The sequence below is a fragment of the Zonotrichia albicollis genome, chromosome 33, assembly GCF_047830755.1.
Source record: "Zonotrichia albicollis isolate bZonAlb1 chromosome 33, bZonAlb1.hap1, whole genome shotgun sequence".
Classification (NCBI taxonomy): Eukaryota; Metazoa; Chordata; class Aves; order Passeriformes; family Passerellidae; genus Zonotrichia; species Zonotrichia albicollis.
The window spans coordinates 634,759-662,029 of record NC_133851.1 but is presented as its reverse complement, the minus strand read 5'-3'; the positions used below and the strand labels follow the sequence as shown (position 1 = coordinate 662,029).

General features: G+C 63.0%; 2 protein-coding genes across 2 annotated transcripts; both read right to left on the bottom strand.

Moving 5' to 3' along the window:
• Positions 1-5,473: 5,473 nt before the first annotated feature.
• COPZ1 (COPI coat complex subunit zeta 1) lies at positions 5,474-10,961 on the bottom strand. The gene is made up of 9 exons (XM_074530689.1): positions 10,832-10,961; positions 10,008-10,076; positions 9,531-9,612; positions 8,925-9,016; positions 8,633-8,688; positions 7,233-7,310; positions 6,361-6,412; positions 5,994-6,032; positions 5,474-5,573 (listed from the first exon to the last, which is right to left on the bottom strand). Exons 1-9 carry the CDS (start codon positions 10,925-10,927, stop codon positions 5,526-5,528), a joined length of 612 nt encoding a protein of 203 aa, XP_074386790.1. The 5' UTR covers positions 10,928-10,961; the 3' UTR covers positions 5,474-5,525.
• Positions 10,962-11,771: 810 nt separating this feature from the next.
• Positions 11,772-27,215, bottom strand: HNRNPA1 (heterogeneous nuclear ribonucleoprotein A1). The gene is given in 12 exon segments (XM_074530634.1): positions 11,772-11,995; positions 13,439-13,501; positions 15,640-15,746; positions 15,748-15,763; positions 18,152-18,328; positions 19,495-19,545; positions 19,696-19,788; positions 19,868-19,960; positions 21,552-21,762; positions 23,977-24,123; positions 25,126-25,242; positions 27,055-27,215. Coding segments are annotated over 11 exon segments (1,083 nt in total). The 5' UTR covers positions 27,070-27,215; the 3' UTR covers positions 11,772-11,995; positions 13,439-13,445.
• Positions 27,216-27,271: the final 56 nt, after the last annotated feature.

Below are 27,271 nucleotides of genomic sequence, written 5' to 3'. Positions count from 1 at the left end.
TTTGGGGGGGCTATAGGGGGATTTGGGGGGTTTCTGTGGGGTTTGGGGGGGCTATAGGGCAGTCTGGAGGGGTTTATGGGGGGTTTGGGGATCCATTGGGGGGTTTGGGGGGCTCTGGGGGAGGGTCTGTATTGGGTTTGGGGGATCTATAGGGGGGTTTGGGGGTCCTGGGGTGTCTGTAAGGGGTTTTAGGGGGGGGTCTGGGGGGGTCCTGGGATGTGTCTATGGGGTTGGGGGGGTCCTGGGGTGTTTATGGGGGGGTCTAAATAGGGTTGGGGAGGGTCCTGAGGGGTCCATAAGGGGGTTTGGGGGACTCTGGGGGGGTCTAAAGGGGGTTTGTGGGGTGGGGAGGGTCTGTAGGGCAGTTTGGGGGGGGGTCTCAGGGTCTGTTTAGAGGTTTGGGGGGGCCTGGGGAGTCTGTAAGGGGTTTTTGGGGGGGGGGGGGTCTGATGGGGTCCTGGAGTGTCTATAGGGGGGCTTGGGGGGGTCCAGGGATCTATAGGGGGGTCTATAGGGGGGTCTGGGAGGGGTCTGAGGGGGTTTGGGGGGATCTGAATGGGGTTTGGGGGGGTCTATAGGGGGGTCTGTAGGGGAGTTTGGGGGTGCTCTGGGGGGGTTTGGGGGGTACCCATGGGGGTCCTGCAGTCCTGGGGGTTCTGGGGGTATCCATGGGGACCCCCCCAGTACCGGGGGGGGGTTTGGGGATGCCCGGGGGTGTCTGGGGATGCCCGGGGGTGTTTGGGGGTGTCTGGGGGTACCAATGGGGCTCTCCCCAGTCCTGGGGGGTGTCTGGGGGTACCAATGTGGCTCCCCCCGAAATGGGGGTGTTTGGGGATGCCCGGGGGTGTTTGGGGGTGTCTGGGGGTACCAATGAGGCTCCCCCCGACCCGGGGGTGTTTGGGGGGGGTTCAGGGGCTCCCCCCGGACCGGGGCTGTTCCCGCCCCCCCCAACCCCCCCGTGCCCCCCCAGGCGCCGCTGCCGTTCCCGAAGGAGCTGCCCAAGGCCCTGGCGGGGGGGGGGGCTCCTCCCGCCCCCCCTGGCCCTCGCGGCCGCCGCCGCCGCCATCGCCGCCCCCCCCCCTGGCGCTGCGCCCCCCCGGGCCCGCCCTGCTGCCCGGGCCCCCCCCTGGCACCCGCCCTGCTGCGCCCGGCGCCGGGACCGCTCAGGCCGGGACACGCACCGCTGTTATTCACACCGTACTGACAGACAGACTGACACGGGACAGACTGACAGACACAGCGCCGGGACCGCTGCGGCCGGGACACGCCCCGCTGTTATTCACACCGTACTGATATGGGACAGACTGACTGACTGACTGACTGACAGACGGACTGACACACAGACACAGCCCAGCCCTGCTGCGCCCGGCGCCGGGACCGCTGCGGCCGGGACACGCACCGCTGTTATTCACACCGTATTGATATGGGACAGACTGACACGGGACAGACTGACTGACAGACACAGCGCCGGGACCGCTGCGACCGGGACACGCGCCATTGCTGTTCACACCGTACTGATATGGGACAGACTGACAGATGGACTGACTGACACACAGACACAGCCCTGCTGCGCCCGGCGCCGGGACCCCTCAGACCGGGACACGCACCGCTGTTATTCACACCTTATTGATGGACAGACAGACAGACTGACAGACTGACGGACAGACTGACACAGCCCTGCTGCGCCCGGCGCCGGGACCCCTCAGACCGGGACACGCGCCATTGCTGTTCACACCGTACTGACGGACAGATGGACACAGGACAGACTGACAGACGGACTAACAGACACAGCCCAGCCCTGCTGCGCCCGGCGCCGGGACCCCTCAGGCCGGGACACGCACCGCTGTTATTCACACCGTACTGACAGACTGACTGACACGGGACAGACTGACAGACGGACTGACACACAGACACAGCCCTGCTGCGCCCGGCGCTGGGACCCCTCCGACCAGGACACGCGCCATTGCTGTTCACACCGTACTGACGGACAGACTGACACGGGACAGACTGACTGACAGACAGAGTGACTGACACAGCACCAGGACCGCTGCGGCCGGGACACGCGCCATTGCTGTTCACACCCTATTGATGGACAGACTGACAGACCGACACAGGACTGACTGACAGACACGGGACAGACTGACTGACTGACAGACGGACAGACACAGCGCCGGGTTCGCTCCGACCGGGACACGCGCCATTGCTGTTCACACCCTTACTGATGGATGGACAGACTGACGGACAGACTGACAGACAGAGAGACACAGCCCCCTGCGGCCAGGACACGCTCCGCTGCTGCTCACACCGTACGGGACAGACAGACAGACATGGGACAGACAGACACGGGACAGACAGACACAGGGACAGACAGACAGACAGACAGAGGGACAGACAGACAGACACAGGACAGACAGACACAAGGACAGACAGACAGACACAGGGATAGACAGACAGACAGACACGGGACAGACAGACACACAGACATGGGACAGACAGACACAGGGACAGACAGACATGGACACAGGGGACAGACAGACAGACACAGGGACCGCCCCCCCCCCCCAGAACAGCCCCTGGGAACGCCCCCCCCCCCCAAAGCCTGGAACATTCCTTGGGACAATCCTGGAACCGGAACCCCCCCCCACCCCGGGGACAACTGGACAACAGCCGGCGCCTGGCAACTGTTGCCTGGCAACGAGGAACCGCATAGCAACGGTCGCCTGGCAACGTTTAGTGAGCAACTGCCCGGTGACGGTCACCAGGCAACGGTTACTTAGCAACCAGGGCTGCCCATGGCAACCATTCCCTGACAACGGCTCCCTGGCAACCGTTACCTGGCAACCAGGGCTGCCCATGGCAACGGTTACCTGGCAACCGCCTGCACCCAGAGCTGCACGTGGAAACGTCTCCTAGCAACCATCATCTCCTAGCAACCATCATCTCCTAGCAACCGTCTCCTAGCAACGCCCCCGGCCATTCTCTCCCCTCCCCCCGGGCTCAGCGATTATTTTTATTTTTTAACTGGAATTTGGAGATTTGGCAGGAAAACACCGAGCCCCCCCCCACCACCCCCCCCCTCCCCGGGACCCCCCCCCCGGCCCCACCGCACAAACCCCGGGGCCCGGGACCCCCCCGGGATGGGGGAGGGGTCCCCAGAGCCCCCCCCCCTCCCCCCCCCCGGCACCTCAGGGATCTGCTCAGCAATCAGCGACGGCTCGAGGGATGGAGCCCCCCCCCACCCACCCCGACCCCCCCCCCAACCCCCCCCCGGGCCCCCCCAACCCCCCCCCGGGGCCCCCCCAAGCCATGACCTCTTGCACTGAGGGCACCGAGCCCCGCACAGCCCCGGGGGGGCCCCAAAAACGCCCCCCCCCCCCCAATTCCCTCCCCCCCCTTTGGGCCCAGCCCATTGCAATAACTTGGGGGGGGCCGGGGCACCCCCCCTGTAAATAATGACCCCCCCCCCCCATACACACATACATGGTACGGCCCCACAAGCACTGTGCCCCCCCCCCCCAAAAAAATCCTGCCCCCCCCCCAAAATCCTGAAACCCCTCCCAGCACTGTGACCCCCCCCAAAAATATCCTGCACCCCCCCCAAAAATATCCTGCACCCCAAAAAAATCCTGCACCCCCCAGCACTGTGACCCCCCCCCCAAAAAAAAAATCCTGCACCCCCCCCCACAAACCTGCACACACCCCCTCCCCAAAATCCTGCACCCCCATCACTGTGACCCCCCCCAAAAAAAATCCTGAACCCCTCCATCACTGTGACCCCCCCCACCCCAAAACTGCCGGACCCCCCCATCACTGTGACCCCCCCAAAATCCTGCACCCCCCCACTATCACTGTGCCCCCCCCCTTATCACCAGAGCCCCCCCAAACCTTGCACTGAACCCCCCCCACCTTGGCACTGACCCCCCCCCCCCCCAAAATTTCAGGCTCCCCCCAGCACTGAACCCCATTTTTGGGCCCCCCCCCCCCAGCACTGAACCCCCCCCAAATTTTGGGTTTCACCCCCCCACTCTCAGCACTGACCCCTCCCCAATTTGGGCGCCCCCCCCCCAATGAAACTGTGACTCAGCAAAGCAATAGCGGGGGGGGGGGTTTGGGGGGACCCCTGCCCCCCCCCCGTGTCCCCCCCCCCCAGCTTCACCCCAATAAACGACCGGGTTTGAATCCAGCTTTGGGGGTTTGGGGGGTCTGGGGGGCTCAGAGGGGGGTTTTGGGGTCCCCAGTTGGATTTTGGGGATCCCCAAGGGAGATCCCGGGTGGGTTTTGGGGTCTCCAGGGGGGTCCCGGGTGGATTTTGAGGATCCCCAAGGGGGTCCCAGGTGGATCTTGGGGTCCCCAGGTGGGTCCTGGGTGAGTTTCGGGGTCCCCAGGTGGATTTTGGGGTCCCCAAGGGAGTCCCAAGTGGGTTTAGGGGGTTCCCAGATGGATTTTGGGGTCCCCAAGGGGGATCCCAGTTGGGTTTTGGGGACCCCCCCAGGGGGTTCCCAGATGGATTTTGGGGTACCCAGGGAGGTCCCAGGTGGATTTTGGGGTCTCTAAGGGGGTCCCAGGTGGATCTTGGGGTCCCCGTGTGGGTCTTGGGTGGGTTTCGGGGTCCCCAGATGGATTTTGGGGATCCGCAAGTGGATTTTGGGGTCCCCAAGGGGGATCCCAGTTGGGTTTTGGGGACCCCCCAGGGGGTTCCCAGATGGATTTTGGGGTACCCAGGGAGGTCCCAGGTGGATTTTGGGGTCTCTAAGGGGGTCCCAGGTGGATCTTGGGGTCCCCGTGTGGGTCTTGGGTGGGTTTCGGGGTCCCCAGATGGATTTTGGGGATCCGCAAGTGGATTTTGGGGTCCCCAAGGGAGTCCCAAGTGGGTTTAGGGGGTTCCTAGATGGATTTTGGGGTACCCAGGGAGGTCCCAGGTGGATTTTGGGGTCTCTAAGGGGGTCCCAGGTGGATCTTGGGGTCCCCGTGTGGGTCTTGGGTGGGTTTTGGGGACCCCCAGGTGGATCTTGGGGTCCCCAGGGAGGTCCTGGATGGTTTTTGAGGGTCCCCAGGTAGATTTTGGGGTCCCCCCAAGAGGGTCCTGGGTGGATTTTGGGGGTCTCTCGAGGGGGGTTTGGGGACCCCCAGGTGGATTTTGGGGTCCCCAGGGAGGTCCCAGGCGGATTTTGGGGTCCCCAAGGGGGTCCCAGGCCCAGCTCCACACCCCCCCTTCGTGTCCCTTGTGTCCCCCCAGGCAGGTTGGGGACATCGTGGGGGACACCCCCTTATTGGGGGGGGGGACCCTAAACCCCCCCAGACCCCCCAAAATCCCCAAAATCCCCCCAAAATCCCCCAAATTCCCCGGGGCGGCGCAGGCACAGAGCAGAGCACACGGAGTGGGGGGGGCACCGGCGTGTTGGGGGGTTTGGGGGGGGGTCCCAGGGGGGTTTTGGGGGGTCCCAGGAGTTCCTGGGGGTCCCAGGGTGTTCTGGGGGGGTCCTGGGGGGGTCCCAGGTTGTTTTGGGGGTCCCATGGGGGTCCCCCTATCGCAGCAGTGACCACTTGATCTGCTCCTTCGCCGACTGCAGCACCTGGGGGGGCACAGACACATGGGGGGCACCTGGGGGGGTTTGGGGGTCCCAGGAGGTTTTTGAGGGGTCCCAGGGGGGTCCCAGGAGGTTTTTGGGGGGGTCCTGGTTAGGGTTTGGGGGGCCCATGAAGTTTTGGGGGGGGGTCTCAGGGGGTTTTGGGAATCCCTGAGGTTTTTTTGGGGGGTCCCAGAGGGTTTATGAGGGGGTCCCAGGGGGTTTATGAGGGGGGTCCCAGGAGGTTTTTGGGGGGTCCCAGGGGATTTTGGGGGGTCCCAGGAGGTTTTTGGGGGATCTCAGGGGTTTTGGGGGGGGTCTCAGGGGATTTTGAGGAATCCCAGGGGGTTTATGGGGGGTCCCAGATGGTTTTTAAGGGTCCCAGGAGGTTTTTGGGGGGGTCTCAGGGGGTTTTTGGGGTCCTACCTGTGACACGGTCTGCTCTGTCAGGGGCACGTCCTCGCCCTGGGACAGCGGGGACAGAGGGGGGACAGAGGGGACAGAAGGGGGACAGAAGGGGGGACAGTGGGGACAGAAGGGGGACAGTTGGTACCTGGGGCAGGGGGGGCACCCAGGACCCCCCTGAGCTGCCCCCCAAGACCCTGAGACCCCCAAAAAACCCCAAAAAACCCCCAAAAAACCCAAAAAACAAAACAAAAAAAAATCCCCCCAAAAAAACCCAATCATCCCAAAAACCCCCAAAACCCCAAATCACCCCCAAAAACCCTGAAACCCCCCAGACCCCTGGGACCCCCCAAATCCCCCCAAAGCCCCCTCATTGGCGGCCCCGTACCCGCACGGCCACGCGGTGCACGACTTGCTGGGGGTCGCTCTCCAGGATCACCCTGAGGGGACAGACGGACACACGGACATGGGGACATGGGGACAGGGGGGACAGACGGACACACGGACATGGGGACAGGGGACAGACGGACACACGGACATGGGGACAGGGGGACAGGGGGATAGATGGATATGGGGACGGATGGACATGGGGACAGGGGGACAGAGGGACAGACGCACACACGGACATGGGGACAGGGCACAGACAGACAAGGGGACAGATGGACACACGGACATGGGGACAGGGGGACAGACAGACAGGGGGACAGGGGGACAGATGGACATGGGGACAGATGGACATGGGGACAGGGGGACAGAGGGACAGACGGACACACGGACATGGGGACATGGGGACAGACAGGGGGACGGGGGGACAAATGGACACAAGGACATGGGGACAGGGGGACATGGGGACAGAGGACAGGAGGACAGAGGGACAGACGGACACACGGACATGGGGACAGATGGACAGGGGGATATGGGGTCAAAAGGACATGGGGACAGAGAGACAGGGAGGACAGAGGGGACAGACAGACACACGGACACGGGGACAGAGGGACAGGGGAGAGAGACACCTCAGCACTGGGGGGTGACAGTCCCCAGGGAGAGGTGACAGTCACAGAGCCAGGGAGGTGACAGGGGGGTGCTGGGAAGGTGACAGGGATGGGGACAGGGGTGACAGAGGTGACAGGGGGTGACAGGGATGGTGACAGAGGTGACAGGGGGTGACAGGGGGATGCTGGGATGGTGACAGAGGTGACAGGGATGGTGACAGAGGTGACAGGGGGTGACAGGGATGGTGACAGGGGGTGACAGCCCCACCCTCCGTCCACGATCTCATCCACGGCCAGGAACAGCCCCTCCATGTTGTCCAGCAGCGCCCGGCGCTCCACGTTCTTCCTGGGGACACCAAGGGACAGCGCTGGGACACCTGGGGACACCTGGGGACATCCCCACAGGGCCACCCCACAGCGCTGCGACACCCCAGGACATGGGGACACCCCCCACAGTGACATCCAGGACATGGGGACACCCCCACAGTGACACCCCAAGGCATGGGGACACCCCCAAAGTGACATCCCAGGACATGGGGACACCCGCAAAGTGACACCCCAGGACATGGGGACACCCCCAAAGTGACATCCAGGACATGGGGACACCCCCACAGTGACATCCCAGGACATGGGGACACCCCCAAAGTGACATCCAGGACATGGGGACACCCCCAAAGTGACACCCCCAAAGTGACATCCAGGACATGGGGACACCCCCACAGTGACACCCCAGGACATGGGGACACCCCCACAGTGACATCCAGGACATGGGGACGCCCCCAAAGTGACATTTCAGGACATGGGGACACCCCCACAGTGACATCCAGGACATGGGGACACCCCCACAGTGACATCCCAGGACATGGGGACACCCCCAAAGTGACATCCAGGACATGGGGACACCCCCACAGTGACACCCCAGGACATGGGGACGTCCCAGCAGGGCCCCCCCCAGGACACCCCAAACAAGGGATCCCCCCCCCAGCTCCCCCAAACCCCCCCAGGGCCCTTTGGGGACACCAACACCCCCTGGTGTCCCCCCAGGTGTGTCCCCAATGTCCCCAGGTGTGTCCCCAATGTCCCCAGGTGTGTCCCCAATGTCCCCATGGTGTCCCCAATGTCCCCAGGTGTTCCCAATGTCCCCATGGTGTCCCCAATGTCCCCATGGTGTGTTCCCAATGTCCCCAGGTGACCCCAGGTGTGTCCCCAGTGTCCCCAGGTGTGTCCCCAGGTGACCCCAGGTGTGTCCCCAGTGTCCCCAATGTCCCCAGGTGTGTCCCCAATGTCCCCAATGTCCCCATGGTGTCCCCAATGTCCCCATGGTGTGTTCCCAATGTCCCCATGGTGTCCCCAATATCCCCAGGTGTGTCCCCAGGTGTGTCCCCAATGTCCCCATGGTGTCCCCAATGTCCCCATGGTGTCCCCAATGTCCCCATGGTGTGTTCCCAATGTCCCCATGGTGTCCCCAATATCCCCAGGTGTGTCCCCAATGTCCCCAGTGTCCCCAATGTTCCCAGGTGTGTCCCCAATGTCCCCAATGTCCCCAGGTGTCCCCAGGTGTTCCCAGTGTCCCCATGGTGTCCCCAATGTCCCCAGGTGTGTTCCCAATGTCCCCATGGTGTCCCCAGGTGTCCCCAGGTGTGTCCCCAATGTCCCCAGTGTCCCCACCTCAGCATTTGGCTCAGCGAGTCGAACAGGCAGTTGAGCACGGCCGTGAGCATCAGCTGGGACACACGGACACGGGGACAGACAGAGGGACAGCAGGGTCACACGGGGTCACACGGGGTCACAGGCAGTGTCCCCTCTGCCACCCCAGGTGCCCCAGCAGCCCTGGGTGTCCCTGTGCCCCCGCGGTGTCCCCGTGCCATCGCCATCGCCATCCCCACCCTGTCCCCACCCTGTCCCCAACCTGTCCCCCCGCTGTCCCCGCAGTGTCCCCCCGCTGTCCCCGTGTCCCCACCTCGTTCTGGGTGGCGCTCCCGATGACACAGCAGTACAGGTCGATGCTGCTCTTGTACACCACGGTGAGCCCGTCCAGCAGCGCGATCTCACCTGGGGACAATGTCACTGTCATCTGTGTCACCTGTGTCACCTGTGTCACCTGTGTCACCCCTGTGCCATCTCTGTGCCCCCATGTGCCACCCCTGTACACCACGGTGAGCCCGTCCAGCAGCGCGATCTCACCTGGGGACAGGGACACCTGTGTCACCTGTGTCACCTGTGTCACCTGTGTCACCCCTATGTCACTCATTGTCACTCGCTGTCACTGCGGTGCGTCCATGTCCCCCATGTCCCCACTGTCCCCTGTGTGTCACTCACTGTCACTGCGTTTTGCTGAAGATGTTCTGTGTGTCCCTGTGACCCCGTGTCCCCATTGTCACCCTGTGTCACCCTGTGTGTCACTCACTGTCACTGCGGTGTGTCCCTGTCCCCCATTGTCCCCTCAGTGTCCCCGCTGTCACTCACTGTCACTGCGGTGCGTTTTGCTGAAGATGTTCAGCGTGTCCCTGTCCCCCATGTCCCCTCAGTGTCCCCATGTCCCCTCAGTGTCCCCAGTGTCACTCACTGTCACTGCGGTGCGTTTTGCTGAAGATGTTTTTCTCGAAGGCGCGCTGCTCCTTCACGCTGGGGTACGTGTCATCGTAGTACTGCACGGTGGGGACAGCGTTGGGGACACGGGGACATCGTCAGAAACATTGGGGACAGCATCAGAAACATTGGGGACATCATCAGAAACATTGGGGACAGCATGGGAAACATTGGGGACATCATCAGAAACATTGGGGGCAGCGTTGGGGACATTGGGGACAGCGTTGGGGACACAGGGACAGCGTGGGGATATGGGGATAGCATCAGAAACATTGGGGACAGCGTTGGGGACATTGAGCACATCACAGGGATCAGGGGCATGGGGACATTGGGGACACGGGACAGGGACATGGCCACCCCTGACACCAGGAACGCCCGCCCTGTGCCCTCCCTCGGGTCACTGTCCCCAGCTGTCCCCTCCATGTCCCCCCGTGTCCCCTCCATGTCCCCTCACCTTGGCGAAGAGCCGCTCGCCGTCGTTGTCCAGGATGATGATGGCCTTGACCGTGTACAGGGACGGCTCCTGGGGACGGGGACAGGGACGGTGACAGGGACAGGGACAGGGACAGGGCCACCAGCCCAGCCTGGGGACAGCGCCGGCCGTGTCCCCAGTGCCAGGGACAGCAGGGGAGGCACTGCCGGGGTCACTGTCACTGTGTCCCCCTGTCCCCTGTGTCCCCCCGGTGTCGCTGGCGGTCCCCAGGACCAAGTTCTGTGATGCACTGACTGCCCAGAGCCACAGCCCAGTGTAGGACAGAACCCCGCCCCGGGCACCCAGAAATGTCACCAGAACTGTCCCCAATGTCACCAAAACTGTCCCCAGTGTCCCTGACTGCCACCAGTGTCCCTGACTGCCACCAGAACTGTCCCCAGTGTCCCCAATGTCCCTGAGTGCCCAGAGCCACAGCCCAGTGTAGGACAGAACCCTGACCTGGGCACCCAGAAATGTGTCACCTCCCAGTGTCCCCAGCGCCTCCCAATCCCTCCCAGTTCCCCCAATCCCTTCCAGTTCCCCCCAGTCCATCCCAGTTCCTCCCAGTCCATCCCAGTTTCCCCCAATGCTCTCCCAGTCCCCCCCAGTTCCCCCCAGTCCCCCCCAGTTCCCCCAATTCTCTCCCAGTCCCCCCCAGTTCCTCCCAGTCTCTTCCAGTTCCCCCCCAGTCCATCCCAGTCCCCCCCAGTCTCTCCCAGTCCCTCCCAGTTCCCCCCAGTCCATCCCAGTCCCTCCCAGTTCCCACCATTCTCTCCCAGTCCCCCCCAGTTCCCCCCGGCCCTCACCAGCACCAGCGCCTCCATTTTGCCTCCGCCGCTGCCGACGTGGAGCCGGAAGAGCGCCGGCCGCTGATTGGCTGCTCGCCTGCCAATCACTCTCATAGGCCCCACCCCTCCGGGCTGATTGGTCCGACGTTGCCTGAATCCCGCCAATTGCCGCGCGCTCCCGCGCGGTGGGCGGGCCAATCTTTCCCGCGCTTCCGCGGAAGGGCAGTGATTGGATGAGTCAGCTGTCAATCACCACGGCATGGCGCTCCCGGAAGCGGAGGGGGCGGCGCAGTTGCCATAGTGACCGAGGAAGCGCTGACATCACCCCTTTGCCGGGCGCGGACTATGATTGGCTGGCTCGGTGAACACGTGACGGGAAGAGAGCATCATTCCGCTGTTAGTCACGCCCCTCTCGTGGCCACACCTTCTGTGGGCGGGGCCTCGCCTGCCCTTTGGTCACTCGGGGTCATGGGGGGACATTGGGGACATTTGGGGGCGATTTGGGACAATTGGGGACACAGAGGGACAATTGGGGGCGATTTGGGACATGGAGGGGACATCGGGGGCAGGGACATGGGCGGTGTCCCCTCCCAGCTGTTGGGGACATGGGTGGGGACATCATCGGTGTCACCCTCTGTGCCCCGCGGTGTCACATTCCTGTCACCTCCTCCTGCTGTCCCCTCAGGGCCGGGAGGCGCCACCTCCCTCAGCTGTGACACACCCTGAGGGTGACAAATCCTGGGGGTGACAAATCCTGAGGGTGACACACCCTGAGGGTGACACACCCTGAGGGTGACACATCCTGGGGGTGACAAATCCTGAGGGTGACAAATCCCGGGGGTGACAAATCCTGGGGGTGACACATCCTGAGGGTGACACATCCCACTCCCCACACCCCCGGGTGCCACCACATCACTCCCGCTGTCACCCTGTCCCCAACAATAACAATAAAAACGAATTTAAAAAAAAAACCCAAGAGACATTTATTGAAGGATGGGGGGGGGGGGTACAGGACACAGCGGGGACCCCGGGGGGACCCCGGCACAGCGACCCCGAGGGACCCCGGGCAGGGTCCCGGGAGGGTCCCGGGGGGTCCCAGGGGGTCCCGGGGGGTCCCGGGGGTCCCGGCCCGGCCCCGCGCTGGCTCCCGGGGCCGCCCCAGCTCCCGCCCAGCTCCGGCTCCTGCGGGACAGACGGACACGGGCAGGGCTGGGACAGACGGACACGGACGGGGCTGGGATTGGAACCAAAGCAGGATTGGGATCAGGATTGGGGCAGGGTCAGGATCAGGATCACCCTTTTCCCGTATTTTTGCCCCCATTTTCCCATACTTTCCCCACCCTTTTCCCCATTTTTCCCCACCCATTTTTCCCTATTTCCCCCCATTTTCCCCACCCATTTTCCCCCTTTTTCCCCACCCATTTTCCCCGTTTTTTCCCCCCATTTTCACCCTCACCTGCCCGTTAAAACTTCCTCCCTCCTCCTTTTTCCCCACCCATTTTTCCCGTTTTTCCCCCTATTTTCCCCATTTTTCCCCACCCATTTTCCCCGTTTTTCCCCCCATTTTCCCCATTTTTCCCCACCCATTTTTCCCCACCCATTTTTCCCTCTTTCCACCCATTTCCCCACCCTTTTTCCCTGTTTTTCCCCACCCATTTTCCCCATTTTCCCCTGTTTTTCCCCACCCGTTTTCCCCTGTTTTTTCCCACCCATTTTCCCCGTTTTTCCCCCATTTTCCCCCTCACCTGCCCGTTAAAACTTCCTCCCTCCTCCTTTTTTCCCCACCCATTTCCCCTGTTTTTTCCCCACCCATTTTCCCCGTTTCCCCCCATTTTCCCCATTTTTTCCCGTTTTTCCCCACCCATTTCCCCTGTTTTTCCCCACCCATTTTCCCCTTTTTTCCCTGTTTCTCCCCACCCATTTTCCCCATTTCCCCCCATTTTCCCCCTTTTTCCCCTGTTTTTTCCCCACCCATTTTCCCCGTTTTTCCCCCCATTTTCCCCCTCACCTGCCCGTTAAAACTTCCTCCCTCCTCCTTTTTCCCCACCCATTTCCCCTGTTTTTCCCCACCCATTTTTCCCATTTTTCCCCACCCATTTCCCCTGTTTTTTCCCCACCCATTTTTCCCGTTTTTCCCCCCATTTTCCCCACTCACTTTCCCCCCATTTTCCCCACCCATTTCCCCTGTTTTTCTCCCCATTTTTCCCCTGGTTTTCCCCACCCATTTTCCCCATTTTTCCCTGGTTTTCCCCACCCATTTTCCCCATTTTTCCCCTGTTTTTCCCCACCCATTTCCCCCATTTCCCCCTCACCTGCCCGTTAAAACTTCCTCCCTCCTTCTTTTTCCCCACCCATTTTCCCTGTTTTTTCCCCACCCATTTTCCCCATTTTTCCCCACCCATTTTCCCTGTTTTTCCCATTTTCCCCCCATTTTTCCCCCCCCATTTTCCCCATTTTTCCCCCACCCATTTTCCCCATTTTTCCCCACGCATTTTCCCATTTTTCCCACCCATTTTCCCTGTTTTTTCCCCACCCATTTTTCCCTATTTCCCCCCATTTTCCCCACCCATTTTCCCCATTTTTCCCTGTTTTTCCCCACCCATTTCCCCCCATTTTCCCCCTCACCTGCCCGTTAAAACCTCCTCCCTCCTCCGTAGCTGCCGCCGCCGCTGGAGCTGCCGTACCCGCCTGCGGATCCAGGGGGGATTCAGGGACCCCCCAAAAACATTTGGGGACCCCCCAGAGACCCAGGACCTTGCCAGGACAATCTGGGACCCCCACAGGATTTTTTTGGGGTCCTCCCAGCCCATTTTGAGCTCTCCCTACAGGTTATTTTCAGGTCACCCCAATATATTTTAAGCTCCCCTGGGGGATTTTGGGGTTCCCCCAGTGATTTTGGGGTTCCCCCAGTGATTTTAAGGGTGCCCCAGATGATTTTGGGGTTCCCCAGGTGGGATTTTGGGACACCCACTGCTGCCATAGGGCCCTGAGCTGCACCCCAGTACATTTAGGATATTTTGGGGTTCCCAAGATGGCATTTTTGGGGTCCCCCAGTTGATTTTTTGGGGTTCCCCAGGTTGTTTTTGGGGTACTCACCACTGCTGTAAGGCCCTGAGCTGCACCCCAAAGCTGCACCCCAGTACATTTAGGATATTTTGGGGTTCCCCAGGTTGTTTTTGGGGTCCCCTAAAATATCCTAAATTGATTTTTTGGGGTTCCCAAGGTGGGATTTTGGGGGACTCATTACCATCAGAGAGCCCCGAGCTGCACCCCAAAGCTGCCCCAGTACATTTAGGATATTTTGGGGTTCCCCAGGTGATTTTTGGGGGATTTTGGGGTACTCACCACCACCGTAGGGCCCCCAGCTGCGCCCCAAAGCTGCCCCAGTACATTTAGGATATTTTGGGGTTCCCAAGATGGCATTTTTGGGGTCCCCCAGTTGATTTTTTGGGGTTCCTTGGATGGTTTTTGGGGTACTCACCACTGTTGTAAGGCCCTGAGCTGCACCCCAAAGCTGCCCCAGTACATTTAGGATATTTTGGGGTTCCCCAGGTTGTTTTTAAAATTGATTTTTTGGGGTTCCCAAGGTGGGATTTTTGGGGACTCATCACCATCACAGAGCCCCGAGCTGCACCCCAAAGCTGCCCCAGTACATTTCCAGTGTATTTAGGATATTTTGGGGTTCCCCAGGTGATTTTTGGGGTTCCCCAGTTGATTTTTTTGGGGTTCCTTGGATGGTTTTTGGGACACTCACTGCTGCCATAGGGCCCTGAGCTGCACCCCAGTACATTTAGGATATTTTGGGGTTCCCAAGATGGCATTTTTGGGGTTCCCCAGTTGATTTTTTGGGTTCCTTGGATAGTTTATGGGGTACTCACCACTGCTGTAAGGCCCTGAGCTGCGCCCCCCAAAACTGCCCCAGCACATTTAGGATATTTTGGGGTTCCCAAGGTGGGATTTTTGGGGTTCCCCAGTTGATTTTTGGGGGTTCCTTGGATGGTTTTTGGGGGACTCACCACTGCTGTAAGGCCCTGGGCTGCACCCCAAAGCTGCCCCAGTACATTTAGGATATTTTGGGGTTCTCCAAGTTGTTTTTGGGGTCCCCTAAAATATCCTAAAATGATATTTTTGGGGTTCCCAAGGTGGGATTTTGGGGACTCATCACCATCATAGAGTCCTGAGCTGCACCCCAAAACTGCCCCAGAACATTTCCAGTACATTTAGGATATTTTGGGGTTCCCCAGGTGATTTTTGAGGTCCCCCAGTTGATTTTTTGGGGTTCCTTGGATGGTTTTTGGGGGACTCACCACTGCTGTAAGGCCCCGAGCTGCACCCCAAAGCTGCACCCCAGTACATTTAGGATATTTTGGGGTTCCTCAGGTTGTTTTTGGGGTCGCCTAAAATATCCTAAAATGATTTTTTGGGGTTCCCAAGGTGGGATTTTGGGGACTCATCACCATCACAGAGCCCCGAGCTGCACCCCAAAACTGCCCCAGTACATTTAGGATATTTTGGGGTCCCTCAGATGATTTTTGGGGTTCCCAAGGTGGGATTTTGGGGACTCACCACCACCATAGAGCCCCAAGCTGCACCCCAGTACATTTAGGATATTTTGGGGTTCCCAAGATGGCATTTTTGGGGTCCCCCAGTTGATTTTTTGGGGTCCCCCAGTTGATTTTTTGGGGTCCCCCAGTTGATTTTTTGGGGTACTCACCACCGCTGTAGGGCCCCGAGCTGCACCCCAAAACTGCCCCAGTACATTTAGGATATTTTGGGGTTCCCAAGGTGGGATTTTTGGGGTTCCCCAGGTTATTTTGGGGACTCACCGCCGCCGTAGGGCCCCGAGCTGCGCCCCCCGAAGCTGCCGCCCTTCATGGGCCCGAAGCTCGAGGCCTGGTTGTTGTAGCTGCCGAAGTCGTTGTAGCTGCCCCCCGCCCCCGAAATTGCTGCCTGGGGGGGGACACACGGGGGGGACATCGGGGTCAGGGGGGGACATCGGGGTCAGGGGGGGACATCGGGGTCAGGGGGGGACACGGAGCACCCGCCCCTGGGGGGTTTGGGGGGTTTGGGATGGGGGGATTGGGATCCCCAACGCCCCAAACCCTGACAGGGAGCTTCCCCTGAGATCCCAAAGCCCCCCGAGCTCCAGGATGGGATCCCTGAGATCCCAAACCCCCCTGAAATCTGGGATCCTTTCCCTGAGATCCCAAAGCCCCCTGAGCTCCAGGATGGGTGCCCCGAGATCCCAAACCCCCCTGAACTCTGGGATCCCTTCCCTGAGATCCCAAATCCCCTGATCCTTCCCCAAGATCCCAAACCCCCCTGAAATCCGGCATCCTTTCCCCAAGATCCCAAAGCCCCTGATCCTTCCCCGAGATCCCAAAGCCCCCTGAACTCTGGGATCCTTTCCCTGAGATCCCAAAGCCCCCTGAGCTCCAGGGTGGGTGCCCCGAGATCCCAAAGCCCCCTGAACTCTGGGATCCTTTCCCTGAGGTCCCAAACCCCTCTGTGATCTCCAGGATGGATTCCCAGGGATTCCAAAGCCCCTGATGATCACCAGGATCCTTTCCGTGAAATCCCAAATGCCCCATAATCCTTCCCTGAGCTCCCAAATCCTCACTGTGATCTCCAAGATGGGTTCCCAGACCTCCCAAATTCCCCAGGATGGGTTCCCTGAGATCCCAAACCCCCCTGATCCTTCCCTGAGATCCCAAAGCCCCCTGAGCTCTGGGATCCTTTCCGTGAAATCCCAAATGCCCCCTAATCCTTCCCTGAGATCCCAAAGCCCCTGAGCTCTGGGATCCCTTCCCTCAGATCCCGAAGCCCCCTGAGTTCCAGGATCCTTTCTGTGAAATCCCAAACCCTCCAGGATCCCTTCCCTGAGCTCCCAAATCCCTCTGTGATCTCCAGGATGGGTTCCCAGACCTCCCAAATTCTCCAGGATGTGTTCCCAGAGATCCCAAACCCCCCTGATCCTTCCCTGAGATCCCAAAGCCCCCTGAGCTCTGGGATCCCTTCCCTGAGATCCCAAATCCCCGGTGATTTCCAGGACGGGTTCCTTGAGATCCAAACCCCTCTGTGATCTCCAGGATGGATTCCCAGGGATCCCAAAGCCCCATGATCTCCAGGATCCTTTCCGTGAAATCCCAAATTCTCCAGGATCCCTTCCCTGAGCTCCCAAACCCTCGCTGTGATCTCCAGGATGGGTTCCCAGAGATCCCAAATCCTCCCCGTTGGATTCCCAAAGATCCCAAATCCCCCTGATCCTTCCCTGAGCTCCCAAACCCCTCAATGACCCCTCCTGTCCCCCAACCCCGGCTGCAGGGCAGGGCCACCTCGCCCGGGGGTGTCCCCTCAGTGTCCCCATTGTCCCTGGGGTGTCCCTGGGGTGTCCCCTCAGCGTCCCCATTGTCCCTGGAGTGTCCCCATTGTCCCCTGGGGGTGTCCCCTCAGTGTCCCCATTGTCCCTGGGGTGTCCCCATTGTCCCTGGGGTGTCCCCTCAGTGTCCCTGGGGTGCCCCTGGGGTGTCCCCTCAGTGTCCCCTCAGTGTCCCCATTGTCCCTGGGGTGTCCCCTCAGTGTCCACCAGTGTCCCCCAGGGATGTCCCCTGGTGGATGTCCCCAGTGTCCTGCAGTGTCCTCTGGGGGTGTCCCCAGTGTCCCCAGGGGTGTTCCTCAGTATCCTGCAGTGTCCCCAGTGACCCCCAGGGATGTCCCCTCAGGGTCCCCAGTGTCCTCAGGGGTGTCCCCTCAGTGTGCACCAGTGGATGTCCCCATTGTCCCTGGGGTGTCCCCATGTCCCACCTGTGCCCGCCTCGCCCAGCCCATTGCACACAGCCAGTGCAGGGCCCTGTGCCATCCCCTCAGTGTCCCCATTGTCCCCAGGGTGTCCCCAGGTCCCACCTGTGCCCGCCTCGCCCAGCCCGTTGCGCACGGCCAGTGCTGGGCCCCGTGCCATCCCCTCAGTGTCCCCATTGTCCCTGTGCCATCCCCATTGTCCCCTCAGTGTCCCCATTGTCCCCCGGTCCCACCTGTGCCCGCCTCGCCCAGCCCGTTGCGCACGGCCAGCGCAGGGCCCCGTGCCATCCCCTCAGTGTCCCCATTGTCCCCGTGCCATCCCCTCAGTGTCCCCATTGTCCCCAGGGTGTCCCCCGGTCCCACCTGTGCCCGCCTCTCCCAGCCCGTTGCACACAGACAGTGCAGGGCCCCGTGCCATCCCCATTGTCCCCTCAGTGTCCCCATTGTCCCCCGGTCCCACCTGTGCCCGCCTCGCCCAGCCCGTTGCGCACGGCCAGCGCTGGGCCCCGTGCCATCCCCTCAGTGTCCCCATTGTCCCACCTGTGCCCGCCTCGCCCAGCCCGTTGCGCACGGCCAGCGCAGGGCCCCGTGCCGGCCTCCTGCCGCCGCTGCCGCCGCCGAAGCCGCCGCCGCCGTTGTTGTAGCCGTCGTAGGAGCCGCTGCCGCCGTACCCGCGGCTGCCGCCCGAGTACCCGGGGCCGCCGCCGCCGCCGTACCCTGGGGACGGGACAGGGCTGAGACAGGGGAGAGGCTGGGCACGGGTGGGCACGGGTGGGCATCGGTGGGCATGGGTGGGCTGTGGGGATGGGAGTGCTGGCACTGCCCTGGGGCCTGGCCTGGTGCAGGGCTGGGGCACGGCCTGGCATTGCCCTGGGGCCGGGGCATGACCTGGCATTGCCCCGGGGCATGACCTGGTGCAGGGCTGGGGCCCGGCCTGGCACTGCCCTGGGGCTGGGGCATAACCTGGCATTGCCCTGGGGCTGGGGCATGACCTGGCACTGCCCCGGGGCTGGGGCCTGGCCTGGCACTGCCCTGGGGCTGGGGCTCATCCTGGGGTTGCCCCAAGGCTGGCACTGCCCCAGGGCTGGGGCCTGGCCTGGTGCAGGGCTTGGGCCCAGCCTGGCACTGCCCCGGGGCTGGGGCTCATCCTGGGGTTGCCCCAAGGCTGGCACTGCCCCCAGGGCTGGAACCTGGCCTGGTGCAGGGCTTGAGCTTGGCCTGGCACTGCCCCAGGGTTGGTACTGCCCCCAAGGCTGGGGCATGGCCTGGTGGTGCCCTGGGGCTGGGGTCCAGCCTGGCACTGCCCCCAGGGCTCAGGCCCGGCCTGGCACTGCCCCAGGGCTGGGTGTGCTGGCTCTGCCCTGGGGCTGGAGCCCAGCCTGCTGCAGGGCTCAGGGCTGGCCTGGTGGTGCCCCCAGGGCTGTACCCACACCTGGCACAGCACTCAGGCCTAGCCTGGCACTGCCCCAGGGCTGTACCCTCGGCCTGGCACAGCACTCAGGCCTAGCCTGGCACTGCCCCAGGGCTGGAACCTGGCCTGGCACAGCACTCAGGCCTAGCCTGGCACTGCCTCAGGGCTGTACCCACACCTGGCACAGCACTCAGCTCTAGCCTGGCACTGCCCCAGGGCTGTACCCTCAGCCTGGCACAGCACTCAGGCCTAGCCTGGTGGTGCCCCAGGGCTGTACCCACACCTGGCACAGCACTCAGGCCTAGCCTGGCACTGCCCCAGGGCTGTACCCACACCTGGCACAGCACTCAGGCCTAGCCTGGCACTGCCCCAGGGCTGTACCCACACCTGGCACAGCACTCAAGCCCAGGCTGGCGCTGCCCTGGAGCCAGGACCTGGCCTGGCACAGGACTCGGGCCCGGCCTGGCCTTACCGTCAGCACCATATCCATTAAATCCGTCGCCGCGGCCGCCGCCAAATCCACCTGGAAAGAACAAACCGGGCTGGGGCCCCGGAGCCCGGGGGGAGCCCGGTGGGTCCCCGTGCCCCATCCCTGTCCCCGTGCCCCATCCCTGTCCCCGTGTCCCTGTGTCCCCATGTCCCCGTGTCCCCGTGTCCCCAAGCTGTCACTCACCACGGCCGCCGAAGTTGCCGCCGCGGTTGAAGTTGTCACCGCCGCCGAAGCCGCCGCGGCCGCCGCCGCCGAAGTTTCCGGAACCGCTGCGGCCTGGGGGGGGGGCACAGCCTTAGGGTGGGCACGGGGGGCACAGGGGGTACAGGGGGCACAGGGGGCACGGGGCGCTCACCTCGCTGCCCGGCCGAGGCGCTGGCCATCTCCTGCTTGGACAGAGCCTTGCGCACCTCGCAGTTGTGCCCGTTCACCGTGTGGTACTTCTGGACTGCGGGGACACCGGGGACACCGCGGGGTCAGCACGGGTGGCACCGACCCGGCCGGGGTGGCACTGACCCGGCCAGGGTGGCACTGACCCAACCAGGGTGGCACCGACCCGGCCAGGGTGGCACCGACCCGGCCGGGGTGGCACTGACCCGGCCAGGGTGGCACCGACCCGGCCGGGGTGGCACTGACCTGGCCAGGGTGGCACCGACCCGGCCGGGGTGGCACCGACCCAGCCAGGCTGGCACCGACCCGGCCGGGGTGGCACCGACCCAGCCAGGCTGGCACCGACCCGGCCGGGGTGGCACCGACCCAGCCAGGGTGGCACTGACCCGGCCAGGGTGGTACTGACCCAGGCAAGGTGGCACCGACCCAACCAGGGTGGCACCGACCCGGCCAGGGTGGCACCGACCCGGCCAGGGTGGCACCGACCCAGCCAGGGTGGCACCGACCCAGCCAGGATGGCACTGACCCAGCCAGGGTGGCACCGACCCAGACAGGGTGGCACCGACCCGGCCGGGGTGGCACCGAACTGGCCAGGGTGGCACCGACCCGGCCAGGGTGGCACTGACCCAGCCAGGGTGGCACTGCCCCACAGTGTCCCCAGCTGATTGCCACTGCCCCAAACCGTCCCCAGCCTGTCCCCAGCCAGGCTGTCACCCACAGTGTCCCCAGTCTGTCCCCAGCCAGGCTGTCCCCAGCCCCACGTGTCCCCAGGTTGTCCCTCAGTTGTCCCCAGTGTCCCCAGATGTCTCCCCAGGCTGCTCCCAGCCAGGCTGTCCTGAGCCCCAGGTGTCCCCAATCTGTCCCCTGAGGCGTCCCCAGGTGTCTCCCTGTGGTGTCCCCACACTGTCCCCAGCCAGGCTGTCCCCGGTGTCCCCCACGCTGTCCCCAATGTCCCCCAGGCTGTCCCCAATGTCCCCCAGGTGTCCCCAGTGTCCCCAGGCTGTCCCCAGGCTGTCTCCACACTGTCCCAGGGTCCCCACACTGTCCGCAGTGTCCCCCAGGTGTCCCCAATGTCCCCAGGCTGTCCCCAGGTGTCCCCATACTGTCCCCAATGTCCCCAGGCTGTCCCCAGGTGTCCCCCAGGCTGTCCCCACACTGTCCCCAATGTCCCCAGGCTGTCCCCAGGTGTCCCCCAGGTGTCCCCAATGTCCCCAGGCTGTCCCCAGGTGTCCCCCAGGCTGTCCCCAGTGTCCCCCAGGCTGTTCCCACAGCATCCCCAGTGTCCCCAGGCTATCCCAGTGTCCCCACACTGTCCCCAGTGTCCCCAGGCTGTCCCCAGTGTCCCCCAGGCTGTCCCCAGTATCCCCAGGTTGTCCCCAGTGTCCCCCAGGTGTCCCCAATGTCCCCACACTGTCCCAGGGTCCCCACACTGTCCGCAATGTCCCCCAGGTGTCCCCAGCCCCACGTGTCCCCCAGGTGTCCCCAGGTGTCCCCCAGGCTGTCCCCAATGTCCCCAGGCTGTCCCCAGGTGTCCCCCAGGCTGTCCCCACAGCATCCCCAGTGTCCCCAGGCTGTCCCCAGTGTCCCCAGGTGTCCCCAATGTCCCCAGGCTGCCCCCAGTGTCCCCAGGCGTCCCCGCTGTCACTCACTGACGATTTTGTCCACGGAGTCGTGGTCGTCGAAGGTGACGAAGGCGAAGCCGCGCTTTTTGCCGCTGCCGCGGTCGGTCATGATCTCGATGACCTCGATCTTGCCGTACTGCCCGAAGTACTCGCGCAGGTGATGCTCCTCCGTGTCCTCCTTGATGCCGCCCACGAAGATCTTCTTCACCGTCAGGTGCGCGCCGGGCCGCTGCGAGTCCTGGGCACGCGGGGACACACGGGGACAGGGTGGCACGGGGGACAGCGGCCATGGTCACTGTCACTGTCCCCAGGGCCAGCACCCAGCAACAATGGCCACTGCCACCATCCCTGTCCCCAGGGCCACCACCCAGAGCAGGTGTGGACAATGTCCCTGTCACTGTCCCCAGCGCCACCACCCAGCAGGCACAGTCACTGTCACCATCCCTGTTCTCAGGGCCACCACCCAGAGCAGGCATGGACAATGTCCCTGTCCCCAGGGCCACCACCCAAAGCAGGCATGGACAATGTCCCTGTTCCCAGGGACACTGCTATGAGCACCAGGCACAGCCACTGTCACTGTCCCCAGGGCCACCACCCAGCAAGAACGGCCACTGCCACCATCCCTGTTCTCAGGGCCACCACCCAGAGCAGGTATAGACAATGTCCTTGTCCCCAGGGCCACCACCTGGAGCACCATGCATGGACAATGTCCCTGTCCCTGTCCCCAGGGCCACTGCTATGAACACCAGGCATGGCCACTGCCACCATCCCTGTCCCCAGCGCCACCACCCAGAGCAGATATGGACAATGTCCCTGTCACTGTCCCCAGAGCCACCACCCAGAGCAGATATGGACAATGTCCCTGTCACTGTCCCCAGAGCCACCACCCAGAGCAGATATGGACAATGTCCCTGTCACTGTCCCCAGGGCCACCACCCAGCAAGAATGGCTACTGCCACCATCCCTGTCCCCAGCGCCACCACCCAGAGCAGGTATGGACAATGTCCCTGTCACTGTCCCCAGGGCCACCACCCAGCAACAACAGCCACTGCCACCATCCCTGTTCTCAGGGCCACCACCCAGAGCAGGTATGGACAATGTCCCTGTCACTGTCCCCAGGCTCACCACGTGGAGCACCAGGCATGGCCACTGCCACCATCCCTGTCCCCAATGTCACTGCCATGAGGACCCAGCACAGCCACCGCCACTCCTGTCACCATTGTCCCCTCACTGCTCTGGACACAGCCCATTTGGGCTCCACCACCCTGTCATGTCCCTGCCATGTCCCCAGTGTCCCCTCACTTTCCCCACTGTCCCTCACCTCTCTGGACACGGCCCGCTTGGGCTCCACCACCCTACCATTGTCCCCAATGTCCCCTCAGTGTCCCCAATGTCCCCAATGTCCCTCACCTCTCTGGACACGGCCCGCTTGGGCTCCACCACCCCGCCATTGTCCCCTCAGTGTCCCCAGTGTCCCCAATGTCCCCAGTGTCCCTCACCTCTCTGGACACGGCCCGCTTGGGCTCCACCACCCTGCCATTGTCCCCTCAGTGTCCCCATTGTCCCCTCAGTGTCCCCAATGTCCCCCCAATGTCCCTCACCTCTCTGGACACGGCCCGTTTGGGCTCCACCACCCCGCCATTGACCCCACTGTCCCCAATGTCCCCAGTGTCCCCTCACCTCTCTGGACACGGCCCGTTTGGGCTCCACCACCCTGCCATGTCCCTGCCATGTCCCCAGTGTCCCCTCAGTGTCCCCTCAGTGTCCCCAATGTCCCCAATGTCCCTCACCTCTCTGGACACGGCCCATTTGGGCTCCACCACCCTGCCATGTCCCTGCCATGTCCCCAGTGTCCCCTCAGTGTCCCCAGTGTCCCCTCAGTGTCCCCACTGTCCCTCACCTCTCTGGACACGGCCCATTTGGGCTCCACCACCCTGCCATGTCCCCTCAGTGTCCCCAATGTCCCCAGTGTCCCCTCAGTGTCCCCCCAATGTCCCCACTGTCCCCAGTGTCCCTCACCTCTCTGGACACGGCCCGTTTGGGCTCCACCACCCTGCCATGTCCCCATTGTCCCCAATGTCCCCAATGTCCCTCACCTCTCTGGACACGGCCCGCTTGGGCTCCACCACCCTGCCATGTCCCCTCAGTGTCCCCAATGTCCCCTCAGTGTCCCCAATGTCCCCAATGTCCCCTCAGTGTCCCCAGTGTCCCCAATGTCCCTCACCTCTCTGGACACGGCCCGCTTGGGCTCCACCACCCTGCCATGTCCCTGCCATGTCCCCAATGTCCCCAATGTCCCTCACCTCTCTGGACACGGCCCGCTTGGGCTCCACCACCCTGCCATTGTCCCCTCAGTGTCCCCATTGTCCCCTCAGTGTCCCCAATGTCCCCAGTGTCCCCTCAGTGTCCCCATTGTCCCCTCAGTGTCCCCAATGTCCCCAATGTCCCTCACCTCTCTGGACACGGCCCGTTTGGGCTCCACCACCCTGCCGTCCACCTTGTGTGGCCGCGCGTTCATGGCAGCATCGACCTCCTCCACCGACGAGTAGGTGACGAAGCCGAAGCCCCGCGAGCGCTTTGTGTTGGGGTCCCGCATCACCTGGGGACAGCGGGGAGACGTCAGGGACACGTCAGGGACACCTCAGGGACACAGGGACAGGGAGACAGACATAGGGACAGACACAGGGACACAGAGACAGACACAGGAATGCCACGAACCCGAACCCCTGCGAGCGCTTTGTGTTGGGGTCCTGCATCAACTGGGGATAGGGACACATCAGGGACACAGCAGGGATACAGGGACAGGCACAGGGACAGGGGGACAGACACAGGAATGCCATGAACCCGAACCCCCGCGAGCGCTTCGTGTTGGGGTCCCGCATCAACTGGGGACAGGGACACATCAGGGACACCCCAGGGACACAGGGACGGACACACAGACACAGGAACACATCTGAGACATGGGGACATGGGGACAGACACACAGACAGACACAGGGACATGGGGACAGACACAGGAACACATCAGGGACACAAGGGACACAGACACAGACACACAGACACAGGGACAGACACAGGGACACAAAGGACACGATCCTGGGGACCCCCAACCCCATTTTCAGTGATCCCAGTCCTGCTCTCAGGGATCCCAAGCCCATTTCAGGGGTGTCAGGGCTGGTTTCAGGGATCTCAGGATCCTAAGCCTGTTTTTGGGGATCCCAAGCCCATTTTCAGTGATCCCAGCCCCATTTTCAGGGGTCCCAGCCCCATTTTTTGGGTACCCCAGCCCTGTTTTTGGGTACCCCAGTCCCGTTTCCGGGTACCCCAGCCCGTTTTGGGGGTGCCCTCACCACGCAGTTGGTCAGCGTGCCCCACTGCTCAAAGGGAATCCCAGCCCCTTTTCAGTGACCCCAGCCCCATTTTGGGTACCCCAGCCCCATTTTTGGGTACCCCAGCCCCATTTTTGGGTACCCCAGCCCCATTTTGGGGTCCCAGCCCCATTTCTGGGTACCCCAGCCCCATTTTTGGGGGTCCCATCCCCATCTTTGGGTACCCCAGCCCAATTTTGGGGGGTCCCAAGCCCGTTTTGGGGGTGCCCTCACCACGCAGTCGGTCAGCGTGCCCCACTGCTCGAAGTGGCTGCGCAGGCTCTCGTCCGTGGTCTCGAAGCTCAGGCCCCCGATGAAGAGCTTGCGGAGCTGCTCCGGCTCCTTCGGGGACTGCGGGGACACGGCGACGTCAGGGGGACCCCAAAAACCCTCACAGGGATCAGGGAACCCCAAAAACCCCAAAGGGCTGAGGGGAACCCCAAAAAACCCTGCAAAGGGGTCGTAGGAACCCCAAAACCCCCCCAAAATCTCCCTCACCCAGCTCATGGGGGTCATGGGAACCCCAAAAACCCTCACAGAGCTCAGGAGAACCCCAAAAAACCTGCAAAGGGCTGAGAGGACCCCCAAAACACCTGCAAAGGGGTCACGGGAACCCCAAAAACCCCCCCAAAATCCCCTGAAAGGCTCAGGAGGGGGTCAGGAGAACCTCAAAGCCCCCTGAAATGGGGTCAGGGGTGGGGGAACCCCAAAATCCCCCTCACCCAGCTCAATGTGGGTCAGGGGAACCCCAAAAACCCTCACAGGGATCAGGGGAACCCCAAAAACCCTCACACAGCTCAATGTGGATCAGGGGAACCCCAAAATCCCCCTCACCCAGCTCAACGGGGGTCAGAGGAACCCCAAAATCCCCCTTACCCAGCTCATGAAGGGCTGACATCCCAAAATCCCTCCTGGGACCCCCCCTCACACCCCAAAACCCCTCCTGGAACCCAAAAAATCCCTCCTGGGACCCCTCCCATCCCCCCCCCAGCTCCTGACACCCCAAACCCACCCCCAATAAACCCCCCCCCCCCAGCCCAGGCCCCTGAGCCCCCCCTGGACCCCATCCCTGCCCCACAGGGACCCCCCCACCCCCCCAATCTCCCCCATCCCAAATTTTGGGGCCACCTGAACCTGGAGCATCCCCAGTTCCCACCTGGGGGGACCAGCACCCCCCAACCCAAATTTCTCCCCATCCCAAACCCCCAAATCTCTCCCCAAGCCCCATTTTTGGGGCCTACCAGTCCCCCCCCAACTCCTCCATCCCCTAATTTCGAGCCCCCCAACCCTAAATTTGAACTCCCAAACCCCACAAAGCCCCCAACCCTTCTTGTTAACCCTCCCAAGCCCCCATACCCCACATTTCAACGCCCCCAACCCAAATTTTCCACATCCCAGACTCCCAAACCTCTCCCCCAGCCCCCATTTTTGGGGCCTCCCACTCCCCTCAGCGCCCCCAGCCCCTATTTTTGACCCTTCCATCCCCCACCTTTGACCCCCAACCCTAAATTTGAACTCCCCCACTCCCCCCCCGCTTTAATTTTAAACCCTCCCACCCCAAATTTCACACCCCCCACCCCAAAATCCCCCCTCCCCACCCGTTATTTCCAAGACCCCCCGCGTGTCCCCCTCCCCATATTTGCGTGTCCCCCCCACCCCGGGTGACACAAAGGACGCGCACGTGGCCGCGGGAGCGCGCGCGGGGGGGGGGGGGCGGTGGGCGAGGGGGGGTCGCGCATGCGCCTCAAGCGGGGGAAGAGGATGAGGGGAGGGTCTGTGGGACCCCCCCCCACCCCCCAAAAATGCAGCCGGAGGGGGGAGGAGGGGATGGGGCCTCTGTGTGACCCCCCCCCAAAATGGAGCCTGAGGGAGGGGGAGGGGATGGGGGGGGGCTCTGTGGGACCCCCCCAAAATGGATCATGAGGGGGGGAGGGGGAGCCCTGTGTGTGACCCCCCCACCACCACCAATGGCGCCTGCGCGGGTGGGGGGGGGGGGGGGGGTCCTCGCGTTGCGCAGGCGCACTGATCTCCCGCGGCCCGCCAGGCGGCGGCGGCGGCGGGGGCGGCGCGCTGAGGGTGGGGGGGGGGGGACACGGACGGCCGGGATTGATAAAAAACCACCGCGCGCGGATGGGCGAGCGGGACCGCGGCGCGGGCGCTGACCTCGGCCTTGGCCATGGCGGCGGCGCGGGGCGGGGCGGGCCGGGCGGTGGCGGCAGCGCGCGATGCTCCCTCTGCGAGGGCCGACACGGAAAGGGGCCGAGCGACGCGAGCGCCGCCGCCTCACCCCGCCGCCCCCGCCGCCCTCACGGCCCCCGCGCCGCCTCCCATTGGCTGACGCCTCGCGGCGACGCCGCCCCATTGGGTGGCTGAACGAGCT